The following is an 18114-nucleotide window of genomic DNA, read 5'->3' on the forward strand; positions in this document are numbered from 1 at the left end:
ACGGATGTCAAAAATCACTGCGAAAGGATTGTTGTTGTGGCAAAGATCAAAGTTAGAATTAAAGGCTGCTTCCCAAATGTCTGTTGTACCCTTCAAGCTCAGATAACTCAAACTTGAAGGTGAATCTCCTTCAGTTACTGTGGCGGTTATGTTAGCTCGCTAGGCTGTGTAACAGTGGGCCTTGCTGATGGTAAACATTATATTGTCGCTGCCACAAACTACTGACTCATCACATCATTTATTTAGGCTAAATAAAACAAGCAAAGTTAGATGAAAATGCTACCGCTACAGTGCTTAGCTGTTGTTAGCTAGGCTGCATTAAAACTTGGCGCGATTGAGACGTCTGCAACTACACATGTTGACAATTTCCAGAAATAACCCTGAAATCAATGTATTTCCTTGATCAACGTGAAAAACGTAACTTGGTTACTGCTCCAAACAAGCTGTTAAACAGTTAACACAGCTGAACGTGACCAGCAGACCACAGCTAACATGAACGCCATGACGCCTGAAGAACCCACGTGAGCTGCTCCTGAACAGGATGAAGAGAAAACAAAAGTTTAAACCTTAAGACGGACGTTTCTGTCAGCTTGCTGTTTTTTATTTGTCAGCTCTCAGCCAATCAGCTGCAGCCGTGAGCTGTTTTTGTAGAAGTCTTTCTGGAAAGTTCTGAGTCTGAAAAACAAGAAAAAAAACCTTGATGCTTCCTGTTTGGTTGTTTGTTTTTGTTTGGTTTTTTTTCTTTTGGGTGGGGGGGGGGCTGTTTTTAGCGTCGGTATATTCCTCCGCATGGTGACGTGTTTTCTGCTCGTGTTGTACAGTAACTGATGATTGCTGTGATCCTACTTCCTGTTCTCCTGTACAGGTGTGTGTGTGAGTGTGTGTGGGTGTGTGTGTGTGTGAGTGTGTGTGTGTGTGTGTTCACCCTCATTACCTGTCTATACTTCCTCTGTATCTCTACATTTTGCATCACTTTTTATCTCCTTTCTTTTCTCTGTCAGGCTCTTTGCTCGCCCACTTTCTTCTCTTTTTATTTCTTCTCCTCGCTTTCTTCGTCCTCTTGTCAACGTCTTCCCTCCCCCTTTCTTCTTTTGTCTCCTCCTCACACTTTGTTCATTGTCCTCTTCTCCTCCTCCTCTTTTCATTCTTCTCCTCCTCTTCCTCCTTGTCCACATGGTTTTTTACACTTCCGTTCCTGTCTTTCTTTTCCTCCCCCACTCTTTCTCTTCACCACCTCTGTCTGTTTCATGCTTCTTCCTCTCCTCATTGTCTTTCTACCCCTCCTTTCATCCTCCCTTTGCTTTATTCCACCTCCCCACCACCTTGTTTCCCTCCTCCATCTCCTCACTTTCTCTTCTTCCTTCTTTTCTATACCTCATCTTCCTCCTCTTCTCTTACATCATCACCTCTTCTTCCTCCTGTACCTAGATTCTTCCTCACATTCTCTGCTTTGTCTGCCTCTCTTCCCTTCCACCTCCTTTTTGTTCTCTTCTCCGTCTTGTACCCTTCCTCCTCTCCTCTCCTCTCCTCTCCTCCTCTCCTTCTTCCACTCTTTTGTTCTTCTTCTTAATGTTCTTCTTCGTGACCCTCCTCTCTGCCTCTGTGATGTAAATTCCTGTGTGATAATATTCTATTCAGCATCAGTAACCATGGCAACGGTGTTGACAGTGATGATGATGTGTGTGTGACTTGTTGCTATGGAGACCCCCCCATCCGGCTGTGTTAATTCAGTGTAAAGTTTCAATAAACTACAAACTCGTCTCAGTCGGTTTCTGATTCTGTTCATGAATGAGTGAACGAGTGAACGAGTGAAGGAGTGAATGAAACACAAACAGACCTATGGACGGATGAATGGATATCAGACTGTTGATCACAAACGAATGAGAAAAATTGAAGTGAACAAACAAAAATCTATGAATCAATGAAAGAATGAATAAAAGAAGGAACAGAAGAATGAAAATAAATCAAAGAAATCTGAACCAACTGACAAACTAATGAATGAACTAATGAATGAATGAAAGAGCACATAGAAACAGGCAATGAGTGAATTATTTATGAATGAATGAACATACGGCTCAATGAACTGCTGAATTACTACAAAAAGACATGAACAGATGAATGAGTGACAGAAAGAAAGCAAATGAACAAAAAGGTGCAGAAATAAATGAATGAGTGAATGAATCCCACTCTCCCCTTTTCACTCATCTTTCTCCTTCTGGTCTCGGTACTAATCTATTTTTCTGTCCTCTCCTCCTCCTCCTCCTCCTCTCTGTGTCTCTTCTTCTTTTTCTCTACCCTCTTTCTTCATCCCTCCATTTCTAATTTCTTCTCCTGTTTCAATTCCTCCTCCTTTTTGTCCAAACACCCTGCTCCTCCATCTTTCTCTATTTGCCTCCCCTCCCCACTCATCTGTTTGTCTCTCCTCTTCTCTTCCTCTATCTCCCCTCCCACCTGGCATGTCTCCTCCCTTCTTCTCTCCCTCCTTCCATCCTTCTATCCCTCCTCATCCCTTCCTCCTACTCCATTCCTACTCCCTACTCCATTTTTTCTCTTCTCCTTTCATCTCATGGCTCCTCCCTCTCTCCTTGCTTGTCTCCTCCCTTATCTCCTTCATTGTGTCCTTGTCCGTTTGCTCTCTTCTCCTCCCATCCTTCCTTCTCTTCTCTCCTCTGCTTCCTTCCTCTTCCTCCTACTCCTCCTCATCTCCTTGCTAGTGTTTCCTCCCTCCATTTCATAGCTTCTCCCTCTCCCCTCCCCCTTTTTCTGCCTCAATGTGTAATTTTTCCTCCTCCCTCTCTTTCTTTATCGCTTCAACATCTCTCGCCTCCTCTCCCTTGTCATCGCTCCTCCCACTCTCTCTCTCGCTGCTGCCCCTCTGCTATCAGATGAGTCTGTAGATAGAGTCAGTGTGTGTTCGTGTGTGTGTTCAGTCAGCATGGCGTCTCTCAGCCTCCTGCTGCTCAGCACTGCTCTGATCCACACCGTCCAGGTAAGGAGAGTCTGTGTACCTGTGTGTCCTATGTGCTGAGCTATCGTCATGGTGTGATGTCGCCACGGTATCCTGATAGTGGCATAATGATGCTGCTGTTTATCTTATAACTGTCCGTCAACAGTGTTACATCACAGTGTGTGTGTGTGTGTTCTGATGTTTATATGCTTTTATGTCTGGTTTAGCTTCCATCATATGTATTAATTGATCAGGTGAATAAATCAGAGAGAAACGGAGGCATCAGGGAGAAGACTGTGGGCTGTTTGTGTTCAGAGGCGTTTGTGTGTGCGCAGGCCGCTGCTATGATGGAAGGAACATTTCGTTTCAAATTCTGTCACCATAGCGACAGGAGACAGTAACCCACGGCAACAAGGCCATATATTACACAGGTTACCGTAGGTCTGCTCTGTGTGCGTGTGTGTGTGTGTGTGTGTGTGTGTGTGTGTGTGTGCGGTCTTGATCATCTATCCTTGTGAGGAACCATTTGAGTTTGACAGTGAGGACATGTGACGATGTTTGAGGATCAGCCGCAGACAGTTTTTATATCAAAATCACAACCTGAGTGATGAACATGCATCTAATTTAACCTAAACATAATTAACATCTGTGAAAGTTTTGGTTTGAAACTACTGATTTCATCAGCTCTAATGTTTGAAAAAAGAAGGACTTCAGAGTCTTGTATTTTGTGTTTTGCATCCCATCACTCGCTACATTTCAAGTAAATGCCTTAAAACACAAACGTCTTATTCTCAGAATAACTGTCAGGCTACCTTTGAAGAAGATCCTCTGCAGTTACGTACAATAACTAATCCAGGGGGCTGATGTCTGTGTTTACTTTCAGTTGGGCCTTCATGGTCTCAAAGACCATCGTTTGAGATGTTTTCTGTAAGAGTGAAGTTTATTTGGAAAGCTTTATGATGCTCACGCTGCTTGACCTGACGCTCTTTGTTCAGCTGGATTTTCCTGAGCCTCGTAAACAGAGGTTGTGAGTACAAAGCTAGCATGACGCAGAGTCAGACAGGACACAATGAGGGGGATAAAGTATAAATACCAGAATCTGAATTTTATCATTTTCATCATTTTATTAAATCATATTGGTCCAGGCTCATGCCTATAGTCAGTGTTGATTGATAAGTTTGCTCCTGATTTAAATTATTATGCCTCCAGTTTCAGACTGGATCGGAGTTCAGTACAGCTGCTTGTGTTTGAATCAGTATTAAATGGATACGAGTATCATGCTGGTACATGTATGGAAACATTTCCACATTTTGTCCACATCCGGCTCTGATTTCTGCAGAAGAAAACAGAATCCTGCAGCAAGTCGATCAAGAAAATGCTGCTGATTTCAAAGTCATTTATTAGGACAAACCCCTCGAGATGTGCGATCTTGAGGGCTCACACACAGAATCACAGATGTAAACCTCCTGTACTGAAGAGTCTGCATCATAAATCTGTGCTGATTCAGTCTGTGAGATATACTTGTCATAAATCACACTGTGTATGAGCCACTGATGAGTCCACTCTTTCTGTTTATCTCTGACAAACACAAAAAACATTTCAGCAGGAAATTAAACCAGCTCTACTTTCCACCAGAATGAACCTGAAGATACGTTTTGCTTAAGATAATGACAGCGTGGATGATAAGACATGTAATCATGGGAAAGAGCAACAAGGACTGAGTTAACCGTTTCAGAATCAGACATCCTGCATCACATGAAAGGGCAGATAGTTTGTGTATTATTGGAAGATATGAACTCATCACTGACACATTTTGAGAGAGGCTGCTGGCAGTCAGACAGCTGGTAGCAGAAGCTGATCATTAAATGATGGCAGAGATAGTATAAATACAGTCATTAGTGGAGCATGTTTTTGCTTATGTTTGGCAGATTTGTTGCTTTTCCATCTGCGTGATTCACTAAAATCTGTGACATATTTTACAAACAGCAGAACTCTGACAGACGTTACTCTTCTTTAGGTTCAGGTGAGCCTCCTCCCATTTGGTGAGATAAATGCACAAACTGTTTGTCAGGTACTCCATCTCTCCCACAGTTATGCTTCTTCTTCGTGACTTCTCGTCACTTGGTATAACAGCTAACGTTTCACATACTGCCACCTGCGTTACTTTAACTTGTCGATTATGTCTCCCATCAACGTTCCAGCCTAGACTTTTTTTCTGTTCAGAAAGGTTAAAAATACAGGAGATTTTTGGGGCTATATATAAATGAGAGGACAGTGGGAGTGAAGTGTAAAATGAGGGAAAAGCCTGCACGCACAGCTGCAGACAGATTCAGACATTAAACTGAGAGTGAATCTGTTGAGACGTGTGAGTAGGAAAAACACTTCTGATAAAGATGATAAAATTTCTCTCAAAACCAATCACAAAGTAGGATAACATTGCCATAGAGACAGACTCTCTGTTGAGACTGCTAACTCAGTGTTCAGACTGCTAACTCACTGGCCAAACTGCTGACTCACTGTTCACACTGCTGACCCACTGTTTAGGATATTCACACTGCTGACTCACTGTTCAGACTGCTGACCCACTGTTTAGGATATTCACACTGCTGACTCACTGTTCAGACTGCTAACCCACTGTTTAGGATATTCACACTGCTGACTCACTGTTCAGACTGCTAACCCACTGTTTAGGATATTCACACTGCTGACTCACTGTTCAGACTGCTAACCCACTGTTTAGGATATTCACACTGCTGACTCACTGTTCAGACTGCTGACCCACTGTTTAGGATATTCACACTGCTGACTCACTGTTCAGACTGCTGACCCACTGTTGAGGATATTCACACTGCCGACTCACTGTTCAGACTGCTGACCCACTGTTAAGGATATTCACACTGCTGACTCACTGTCCAGACTGCTAACTCATTGCTCAGGCTATTCACACTGCTTTCAGATTCAGATTGCTAACTTTTTTTTTTCAGACCGTTGACTCACTGTTCAGACTATTCAGACTGCTGACACACTGTTTACCCTGTTCAGACCACTGACTCCCTGTTCAGACTGCTGAGTCAGTGTTCAGACTATTCAGACTGCTGGTGGCTCTCTGTCCAAACTGCTTACTCATGGTTCACACTGCTAACTCATCTCCAGAGTACTGACTCACTGTTCAGACCACTGACTCCCTCTTCAGACTGCTGAGTCAGTGTTCAGACTGTTCAGACTCAGGAGTGGGAATCACAGAATAATTCACGATATGATGCTATCACAAAAAGGATGGCTTGTAAACAGGCATTGTTAGGAAAGGCCAGGTGATGTAAATGTGAAAATTTTATAAATTCTCTGACTCCTGAAACCTTGTCCCAACAATAGGAAGCCATGTTCTCCTCTAAGCAGCTGCCTGCACTCTGAAAAATAAAATAATTGATGCCCATAAAGCAGGTGAAGACTGTAAGAAGTTCTAATGTTATAATGTAATTAAGAAATGTAAGTTAACAGGAACAGTGGAGGGCAAGTTGAGGTCTGGAAGACCAAGAAAACTTTGAAAAAGAACTGCTCATGGGATTGCTAGAAAGCAAATCAAACCCCTGTTTGACTGTAAAGACCCTCATGAAGATTCAACAGACTCTGGAGAGGTGATGCTCTGTTCTACTGTACAGTAAGAAAACCTTTCATTCGAAATTCAGAAGTTTGCAAATTAACATCTAAACAAGCCATTTTGGCACCAATCAAGTTAAAATAGCACGTCTTGGCCACAATGAGCACAGTAATGTTTGGAGAAAAAAAAGGTGCAGAATTTCATGAAAAGAACACCAACTGTCCAGTCCTGCTGCAGCCGGTGGACGGCGAGCATTTCACTGACAGAGGGAAGAATGGATTCAATTAAATACGAACAAATTCTGCAATCAAGCATCACAGCGTCTGTAAAAAAAAAAAAAAAGCTGCAGATGAGAAGAGGATGGAGTCTAGAGCAGGATAATGATGCTGAACACACCTCAAAATCCACAACAGACTACCTCAAGAGGACCAAGCTAAAGGTTTTGCAGTGGCCCTCACAGTCCTCTGATCTGTGGATAAAGAGCACTTCCATATTCCAATAAGAATATTGCTAATAGCCACCATTGTAATGGTTATGTATTTCAAGGGGAAGTATAATGATGTGTGCCCGTATCATGAGTGTCGAGTCACTGCTCAGAGTGTTGAGTCACTGTTCAGAGTGTTGAGTCACTGTTCAGAGTGTTGACTCATTGGTTAACTGTCGTGCAGACAGTAGACTGATAGAACAGGTGATCCTCAGAAGTACAGACATATAAACATGTCTCCATCTCCATCTCTCTTCTTTTATCTCACTCCATCCCTTCTCTCCTTCACACCAACCTCTCTCTCCCCTCTCTCTCTCTCTCACACACACACACACACACACACACACACACAATCAAATTACTGGAGGCAGGAAGAGAGAAGAGCTTGTTATGTTGCCATGGCAACAGCATGTCTCATCACACACACGCACGCGCACACACACACACACAGGCTTAATCTAGTGTAGATGCTTCGGCTGAAAGCTGCAGTCGTGTCTGTGCAGGAGCTCAGACTGAATCAATGAAAATAGAGGAGAGGTTTCTTCTTTTCTTTTCCTTGTCAAAGGGGTTTTTCCTTGTCTGAATTGTGGGGGTGGAGGGTGTCGCATAATTTTAAAGCTGATTTGTGATTCTCGTGTTGTCTCCCTGCCTGTATGAGCCGACAGCAGACAAGTAATGTGACCACTATCATGGCTTACAAGGACACTTGGCGGAACTGAGCCGTCATAAACAGAATTAGTTTCACCTTTTCCTGCCATGACAAGTCAAAACATTACATTATACAATGAATGTCTATCATTAGCAACAAAGTGTAAAATATAATTTAGCTTTTTGTTGTTGAAAAGAAGTGTAAGTCAGCAGAAAGTGAACCTAAAATAAGACAACTTATTTTGTTTATGATGGGGCTCCTGACATCAGTTTCCTACACGAGAGGCATAAAGAGAAACAACATGACAACAAAAAGACACAAAGCAATCATAAAGAGACACAAAACGATCACAAAGAGAGACAAAAGAGTCACAAAGAGAAAAAACTGCCACAAAAAGACACAAAATGAAAAAGAGACACAAAAAGACACAAAGCAATCATAAAGACACACAAAATGACCACAAATAGATACAAAACAACCACAAAGACAGACAAAACTGCCACAAAGAGACACAAAACAGCCAAAATGAGACAAAAAACAACCACAACAGACAAAATAACCACAACAATAAAGAGACAAAACGACCACAAAGAGACACAAAATGACGGAGTTTCAATCCCTGGGCCCTTTTGCTGCATGTCGTCCCCTCTTCCTGCCTCCCTCCAGCTGCTACTATCAATAAAGCAACTTAGGTGAAATTAAATATGTTAAAATATCTGAAAATCTCATGTGCTGAAGTCACGTGAGTTCACCACCATGTGTTAAACACTCGTCTGACGTGATGAATTTATTTTCTTGTCGGGCTGTTTATCTTATGTTTACTCTGTTTTTTTATTTTCGCTTGTTCACTCTGTCACGGCAGCTTTGAAGCAGTGTTGGAATGTCACTCGCGCTGTCTCACGTAGGCAACTGTCTGACACGGCTGTTGTCGAATAGTCAAAAAATGAACGCTTTGCTTTGACCTCGTTGGAAAACGTCATGAGATCAAGGAAGGACGTGAAAAAGGAATTCAGGGCCTCAGGAAACCTGCAATCCCACTGCACTCGCACGAGGCTACATCATCACGAGACATAGATGTTACTGATGCACGTCTGCTGTGGTGAAAGTATAATGTTCTGAAGATGGATGACTAAAAATTCATCTTAAATACTTTTCCCTGTGTGTTCTTACTGAGGCGGCTGTGTAAATGTGGACAACCCGGTGAATATTGTCATTGCATTCTGAAGCTTGGAATGGAAAGACAAAGGGAGGATATAAGTGGGCACACATGTGAACAGAAGTGTGATGTAAAATCTCAGCAGGATCATGAAGCCTAACGTTCCTCTAGAGTTCTGTGGTTCATCAGTGTGTCTGAACGGCAGTGCAGACAGACAGAGGCAGACTGCCCCGTGGTTAATCTGCTGATTATGAGTCTGCACATAGAACAACTTCAGAACCACAACTCAGCAGCACGTTAAGTCATCTTAAATATTGCTGCTGCAAGGAATTGTGGGACGGCATTATCTCCATTCCTTTCATGAAGGGTGGTTCAGTGTATCCTTTGCTGAAGGAGATAAGAAAGGAACCACTTCACTCTGCGAGGAACCATTCTAAGACAAAAAGACCGTTCCACCACGACCACGAGCGACTTACAGGGGATGAAAGCTGGGTTCACCCTGTCCCCCCCTCTCTACAGCTGACATCCACCCTGTGCCACCTTCCTCCACACCTTCAACGCCCCCACAACACACATCCATGTACTGCTAACGCACTCAGCTGTTAGTTTTAATAAACATCTCTTGTTTTGAGTAAAACCTTCGTGTTTGCTCTCGATGAGAGTGCCAGTCAGTCAATGCACGATCAAAAACACAAACTTCAATGCAGAGCTGTAATAATACAGAACAGGATCTCACACACACACACTCACACACACACTTCTTTTCATCACAGGGAAATGTTGCACTTTTTACTCCGTTATCTGAAAGCTTTAATTACAAGTTACTGTATAAATTCTGATTTTTACGTACAAACATATGATAAAACATGATGCTCTGTGATACATGAAACTACCCAACAGTTTACTGGAGAACAGCTGAGAGGATTAGAGTATTTCCTTCCTTTCTGTCAGTGAAGTTTACTTTCAGAATGAAAACAGCACAAAGCGTTCGGAGAGCTCAGTCACAAGACCGGCTGAATTAGTGGCTACAGGTGAGCTTTGAGATTCCTCCCACCTGCCTAACATCGAGCCAAACTCCCTGATCCTGATGAAGAGCAGATCTCCTGCACCTCCATCTCATTCACTTCACATCTGGGACATGTTTTGCTTCTCCGCTCCTACGACCCACCCCTGGGCTGTAGGAGCAGTTAATGTTAGGTAAGACAAGCTTAGATTCACCTGAGCTGACTGATGGGAACCATTTCAAGATAAGGCAGACAAATCTGAACCAACGTGGTTCAGACAAACAACTGATTTTAAAATTGACACAACATTGAGGCAACTCACCGATGATGTCTCTCAGTGATCCACAGATCGACCAAACTCTGACAAAAACGGTCTGGAAACATCCACAAAGGTCCAGAAGATCCACTGCAGTCAAAATATTTAGTTTCCAAAATAAGATAATAATCCACAGAAAGATGTTTTCTCCTTTTAAACTCTCTGCTTCTCTTCTGTGCTTTTTTTTTCGAGCCGCCTTCCAGTCTTTTAATCTAAGTAATGCTGAATAATACAGTTTAAATTCATTCATTAAACAGGAAAATCTTCTGTGCCTCCTGCCTTAAAACCTCCAGAAACATTTAAAAACGGGCGCCATTTTGGCTCCAGTTCCGCTGTGGAGCTTCAAATGACCAATCACGATCTGGCAGATGAAGCCTAGCAACCAGAGCAGCCAATAACAGTCTGGGTTGTATGTAGGTCCGCCTTTTCATCTCAAGTGTGAAGATAGAGCCAATCACAGCTGAATTTTAAGATGACTGACACTTTGAATAGCCAATGTAGTTCTGAATATGCAGCTTCAATTCATATCAAGGATTCCAGTGCTAATAGAGCTACTGCACACCGTACACACTACACACACAGTTTGAAGTGATAAATATAGCGATTGGCCCCAGTATAAATATATATAGCCAAAAAATAAGTATAGATACCTTAAATATGAATACAAATGGCCAACATTTAGGTTTCATGAATATAAACATAGACATTTTTACAGATAAATATAATAAATTGCCTTTTTTGGAGAATGCCTACATATACTGTTAGAGAAAACATTTCTGTAGTATTGTTATCAGTTTATATTGAACTTGGACTAGTTTAAGGCTTCATGCTGTGGTACCATTGTATTTTCCAGCTGATAAATCCCAGATATAGTCATCTGTAGGCATCCATTTGCAAACAAATTTTCAGGGGGAAAAAAACCCTCTGCTTCAGGGTGTTCAAACTTTATAATAACTATAAAATAACTATAATAATAATAAGAAGAATAATAAGAATAATAATACGATATTTTATTTATAACACACTTTACATTTGAATACAAATCTCAAAGTGCCCGACGACGACAGTGATTCTGACTGCTGGAAATAAAAAGTGTGTTCAGAGTGTTACCTTTCAAAAGACAACAAATCCATGCATGTTGTCCATATTCCAACTGAATGAATGAATTGTGGAGGGTTAAGGTGTGATGTTATCAACAACATTAATGTGCTGTTGAACATCTTCATTGTGAGCTTTTGTTGTTTTCCAGTTTGCTTGTTTCCCTGCTGGTATGTGTTTGTTCTGTTTTTTTAGTTAGCGGGTTTGATGCCCACTTTTTACAAAAATATAATCATAATATAATATAATATGATATGATTTATATTGATAGAAATGTTGTGTAATCCTGCAAACTCAATAAATCTAAAGCTTGAGGGTGTGTGTGTGATAAATCTGCTGGCTGTGAAGACAGAAACCATGACTCAGCAAAAATCAGGCACAATAAATACTGAACTCATCGACTGGAGTTAAACAGGAGAGGAGATATATATGGCCAGAAGTATGTGGACAGTCCCACAAACCATCAGTGTTGGACTTCACTCATGTTTTTGTCTCTGCAGCAGGTTCAACATCTGCTGGAAAGACTGAAGCCAGAAAAGCGGAAGCTGTTCCATATGTCCATGTTGTCCACAAACTTTTGGACATGTGGTGCAGCAGGGTTGAGTAATGCTGTGTTCAGATTTGACTGCAGAGCGAAGCATCTTAATAAACAAGCTCTGGTCAGGGTAAGAGACAGAGCCAGAGGGCTAAAGGAATCATTAAAAAGATAAAACTTTATTCATCAACATGATGTCACACTGCAGGCGCACTGTGTGTGTGTGTGTGTGCGTGTGTCTGAGTGTATTGTTGTGTAGTTGAGTGCTGTGTCTCTACAAAATAGTGACAACTAGACTCAGAAAAGTCACTGCCGTTGTTCATCAAGACGTAGTTTCAGCACAAAACTCCCCTCAGATTTTTACCATTTGGAACAAAATAAAATGAAAGAGCCTGTAAACAAAACGTCTGATGATCAACTCTGCAACTCATAAACATCTTTCCCATCTCTCCCTTTCATACCACATGACGTGAACACGGTGCAATAACAGAAAACATTGTGGTAATGGTTCAGATTATGGCCTGCAGCATAATAAAACAGCGTAGTCCTTTCCAGTTACACGGGAAGAAGATGTGAAGCCAAGGAAAAAGGGCGTTACAATGTGGGACCTTAAAAAGGGGCAATGTTAACGTGATGATCGTAGAATTGTCAGCACCTCTCCAGCTCCACAAAGCTTCTCAGCCTTGTTCACTCCTAGCTTTGGTTTTCATGTATTCATGTATTCATGTATTCATACAGGGTCCAGTCTGACCCACTGAACAAAAAGCTGATTGAGCTGCTCAGTCACTTGTTTGTGACAGTAATGCTGAGAGAGAGCTCAGGCTGTCACTGTTTGCATAGTCATGGAAACAGCTGATATGTTTGTGAATGACAGAAGCTAATGGCAGCTTGTGCAGACAGAAAAGAACGAGGCCCAACATAGAACCCTGGAGAACACTACAAGAAATGGGAATGGGTTTCATGGGAACTGTAGTTATTGAAAACACAATAAAACAATACAGAAATACAGGAAAATGTTTTCATCTTTTCACAGAGTTTGAGGGGCTGAGGGGTGGGGCTTAAAACAGGTGAGAAGGTGGGGCTTCAGCTGTCTAGGTTAGTCTTCCTGTCCCAACATGCAGGTAGACTTTCATTCTGTTCCCGACCTCTGACCTCTGGCCTCTCTCTCTGTCTCAGTCTCTACCCGCAGCTCGCGGTGGGGGGCGTGGTCTGGATGTGTCAGTGGGCGTAGCCAGACGACAGCGCAGAGACCTCCGTAACCTGCTGCCTTATGAGGACCAGATGATGTCATATCCTGCCACTCAGGGAAGGAGTGGTGTCAATGACCTGTACTACCAATCAGATGACTGGGGTGGGCGGGGCTTGGATCAGGCCCTGCAGCGATTGGTGGAAAGGGACCAGAGGCGGGAGCAAGAAGAGGAGCAGCGAGCAGGTTGGAGAGCTTTAACCATGTCACACATGACCAATTCTAACTTTTTACAAAAAAACATATCTTTTTTCTCTGCAGTGCAACTGTTGTTTGGACTATTGTTGTTTTGACTAATCAACCAATCAAATGTGCTCACAGCCTACCTGGCCGCTCTGTTCCGCCTGTTAAGTGAGGCGGAGAGAGCAGGATTGGTTGGCCCAGGTGATGTGGAAGTGGTGGAGGAAGAGGACGATGAAGAGGATGATGAGGGGCCACCGGGCGACTTCCAGGGCCCGGCCCTACCAGACTACGATGAGACAGGGAGGGGGCTCAACATGGGGAGGCCCCCGGCTGCCTGGTGGGGCCTCCTGGAGCCCCAGCTGGCTCAGGCCCTGCTGGACAGGTGAACAGCACTTCCTGTTTCCATTTACACCAGCGTGACCAGGATTAAAATCTTAATTCATCTGTGTCCGATGTCTTCAGGCTCAGCTTTCAACATTTGTCAGTAATTAAGGTTTGAAATGATAACATGTGAGCTGTGGTTGTCAGGATGGAGCCTCAGATGGCTCAGACTCTGCTGGAGAGAGCGAGACAAGAGAGGCTCCAACAGGCTGGACGAGTTTCATCAGGACTGAACAGAGGAGACCAGGACGCTCTGAGGTGAGAAACACATTCACATACACACACTTTCAGTAACATCCAACCAATCAATATTTCTAGATGTGCAATAAATCAACTGAAGGTTTGTAATGAAGTGTAGCTGTGAACACAGAGACTTACTGCAGTTCGACAGAGATTTTTAGCCTCTTTCAGCTGCTAGTTGTGGTTCGTATGTATTTATGTCAGCAGTGTATGTACAGCCAGTGTTAGAGGCACATACGTCAAAAATATTTTGGTAAAAAATAAATATATAAAATACATACACATGTAGTGCTGTAGGTATTAAAGACAGCGAGGACCAGAGTCCAGGTTCAGAGGAGCAGTTCTCAGGAATAACAGACCACAGACCAAATAGTTCAAGTTCAATTCAACTCTCATCAACATAACATAACATGAACAATAAAGAGGAGCTTTTTCTCAGCTCATTCACAAAATGAAAGACTATTAAACACCACAACAAAATTGCATTATGCTTATTTCGTCATTCTGCTATGACAAAATAAGCTGCCACACGTGATCTTGACAGGTATGCAATGCTCATTTGTCTAATTTGATGACTTCGGAGCAGTAATGGTACCTGTATATCTGCTCCTTCTCAGACGTCTGGTTGCTAGGTTACTGTCCAGCATCGGCCCTAACAGCGTCCCAGTGATGTCGACTGGTCGCCGATCGAGGAGGGACCTGTCTGTCACAGCAGCTGAGCCTGTTAGCTCCGCCCACAGGAGAACCCGCCGTTCCCTTGATGACATAGCTCCTCCGTCACCTAGCAACGACCCCCCACTGTTCAGAGTGAAGAGGCTGGAGGAGGAGGGTGACGAGGAGGAGACGCCCCACCCCCCGGCTGCCGGGCTCCAGAGGATGAAACGCATCGATACCATGGCAACCACCGCCATGGAAGAACTGAATCATGGGAGTCATAGGCGTCGGAGGAGAGCTGCCCTGAACTATGACCCCCAAAACCTGATTGATCAGATAGTAGAATACATGAGGGAGTAAGAGGAGAGGAGAGAAGGTAAAGAGTAGAGTGGAGGACGGAAGGAGGAGAGGTGAGGAAGAGAGGAGAGGAGGAAAGGTGAGGAGAAGAGGAAGAGAGGAAGAGAAGAGGAAAAGAGAGAATGAGGAGAGGAGGAATAGGAGAGGAGAAGAGGAGGAGAGAAGAAACGGAGGGAAGGACAGGAACAGAGGAGAGGAGGAAAGGAGAGGAGAGGAGGAGAGAGGAGGAGAGAGGAGGAGAGAAAAGGAGAGGATGAGAGTAGGAGAGAAGGAGGAGATGAGAAAAGGACAGGAGAGATTTAGAAAAGAGGAGGAGGACAGGAGGAGAGGGGAGGAGGAGAAGAGGAGAGGACGAGTGGAGAGTAGAGGGAGAGTAGGAAAGGAGGAGAGGAGAAGACAGGAGAGGAGGAAAGATGAAAATGGAGGAATGAGGGGAGGTGAATTTTGTCGTCTTTCAGGAGTTTTTTTCCTGTATTGTTCTGTTTCTTGCTGCTTTTGGTGAAAATGTATCCGATCAGTCGTATGTTGCTAAAATGACGAGAAATGAAGTGAAGATTTTCAAGCTCATCAAAACTAATTTCCCAAAAGAAATTCCTTCAGGTTTCCTGGAAAGAACAAGTTAATTGATTTCTATTTATAGGAACAGCATAATTTAATAAGGATTTAACTGATATGTTTCCACTTCAATATATTTATCAAATGTGAGGAGTCTCACATTTACAAAAACACACAGAAACTTGATGAAAAAAGGAAAAACATGGCAAAAAAAAAGATGTATCATGATGATGATGATGATTAATGACCTAATCTGAAAAAAGGCAGGGGCGTTGTTTTGACATTTATTTTTTCTAACGATATCTAAATGGAAAAGAAAGCTCAGAATCAATAACAGCAACTCAGAGCAACTGATAACAAAGATCCATCACAGGGGTTAAAAAAGTACACGACTTTTGATGCTGTCTAAAGCCAACAAGGATACTATAAGATCTTTGTATTTATGAACAAGCTCTGTAAGTATCAAACCTTCAGTGAAGTAAATGATTAAATTTAATGTGTAAATAATTGTGTCATCTGCGTACAGACACAGTCAACAGAATGATGTTAGATTGTTGGTAAATTATAGAAAATAGAAGTGGTCCAAGGACTGAACCTTCTGGGACACCGTTCTCCATGGTAATTAAATAGGAATTTTTGGCACGATAAATCCAGATTAATTGCTGTAAAACCTTGGTTTTTAAATCAGAGCACCATGGCAACATGTAACATTTGGTGTAAGAACAATTATATTTATTTGGGCTTGAATTGAGTTTTTCTTTCAAAGAAATTACTCTGGAATTCAGATAATAACAGCCCCAAAACTCTGTCAATATTGATCTATAATTAGTATCAAACTACATGTTTTTTTCAGGAAACTTTCTCAGAAGTTCTAGATTTATTCCTCACTTTGGTCAGTGGAGTGGCTTTAAAAACTATACTACCCACAGTCCTCAGCAGTTGTGACAGAATCCAAAGACAGTCGGATCAAATGTATGAATTTATCCATCAAATCTACAAAGTACTGACACCCAGCGACAGAGTTTGAAACTCTCTGATTGGTTGCTTTAACGGACTCTGGGACTTGAAGTTGACCCCACCCACTCTGCTTGTCTAGAAAAAGGTCCAAATTTGAAAGAATGACGGTTAAAAACACCTTCACACTGACTACATCTTCCCTCCATCAGTGTGAATCTGTTTCTGGAAAAGACAGACAGATAATGGACAGCGACGGTAACGCAGCGACAGCTCATCCGCTCTGTGATTGGTTCGTTCCTGTTGTGTTCATGTACTTCAGCTTGCGTGCTGCAGCTCTGTTAGTGTGATCACTCGTCTGTCTGTGGTAAAACAAGAAACTTTTATTTATCTCAGTCTCTGAATTAAAGTCAGTATCCACCACAAACCTCTCAGTCTGCTTTCTTCTGTCTCTACTGCAGAATCTTGAAAGATTTATTGTTAGTAGTTGTTGCTAGTTGTTGCTAGTCATGGTCTTCATCGAACGATATGCAGCAACTGTCGCTGGTAGAGCTGTAGTCCACTTATTAGACGGTTGGTAGTTTGATCCCTGGCCTCGGAAGCCTGCATGTTGAAACCAAAATTTCTCCTGATGCTGTACATGTTGTACATGCTCGTAATGAGCAGGTTGCCTAGCTACCTTTGTGTGAATGGGTAAATGCAGGCTTGTGTTATAAAAGTGCTTTGAGTGGTTGTCAGAGGTAAAAAGCACTTTTTAAAAGCACCATTTATGATCTCCATATGACAAGAGGATATGATGAAGACTGTTTGATATGACGAAAAGCCCCAGAACAGCTACTAATTGGACCTTAAGGTGAGATCAGCGGCTGTTTTGAGGCTTTAACCCTAAATTAATATGATGCCTCAGAAGAGCTGTTTTATTTTAAACAGTCTCAGACATTTGAAACAGCTGCTCTGTGAAACAGGGGGACATCATAAAGTACCTTCAGTGAAGCTGGTGACATCTTCTAAGCTGGCAACTTCACTTACACAGGTAACTTTACCTGAAAAGATAATGTCACCTGGTAGCATCAATTAATTACTGCATCAGGTAACATCATCAGATCTAAAAGAGGCAACTGGAATTCTGCATGTGATCTAAAATGGACCCAGACATTGGCTTGTTTTCTATCAGCTTTATTTTGAAATGTCTGCTCTGTGGACCAGGACTCACCTGGTCAGGTAACATCATCAGTCACATGACCTGAACACCAGCTGCTCTGTCTCTGATTGGCTGTCTTTCATGAGGAAACTGATAAAATCTATGTTTCATTCACAAACATACATAAATACTGATTATGAAACAGCTACTGAACATTCTGTACGCACCGACATGCAGGAAACAGTCTGCAAATACAACTAACAAACAGCAACAACCTGCATACAAAAGTTATTCTACCAAACGATCCGACTTTAGACAGGAAGTCGTTTTCTTTTCAGGTTACAGGAAGCTAAACTCAGACTTTCATGCAAGACAAAATTCTGAGGGGGGGGGGGGGGGGGGGGGGGCACAGTTAGAGCGGGGTGGAGGGTTGGGGGGTCATGAGGTCCTTCCCCAGGGGAAAAAAAGAAATTAATTACAAATATGTACTGTAAAACTTGATGAACTGAGTTTTTGGAGCTCAGTAATCTCCTGCTTCAAATCAGGGTAAATACGTACATGTTGTCTGAACCTTCCAGAAAACACTGTGGGACAATATTAGATATGATCAACCATC

At 42.5% G+C, this 18114-nt stretch overlaps 1 protein-coding gene across 1 annotated transcript; it reads left to right on the plus strand.

Annotated features, from left to right (window-relative positions):
- The first annotated feature begins 2917 nt into the window (after positions 1-2917).
- pcsk1nl (proprotein convertase subtilisin/kexin type 1 inhibitor, like) lies at positions 2918-14851 on the plus strand. The gene is made up of 5 exons (XM_041944972.1): positions 2918-2989; positions 12964-13219; positions 13355-13598; positions 13745-13855; positions 14455-14851. The coding sequence occupies exons 1-5, from the start codon at positions 2936-2938 to the stop codon at positions 14849-14851; spliced, it is 1062 nt and encodes a 353-aa protein (XP_041800906.1). The 5' UTR covers positions 2918-2935.
- The last annotated feature ends 3263 nt before the right edge of the window (positions 14852-18114 follow it).

The sequence above is a fragment of the Chelmon rostratus genome, chromosome 10 (assembly GCF_017976325.1).
Source record: "Chelmon rostratus isolate fCheRos1 chromosome 10, fCheRos1.pri, whole genome shotgun sequence".
NCBI lineage: Eukaryota > Metazoa > Chordata > Actinopteri > Chaetodontiformes > Chaetodontidae > Chelmon > Chelmon rostratus.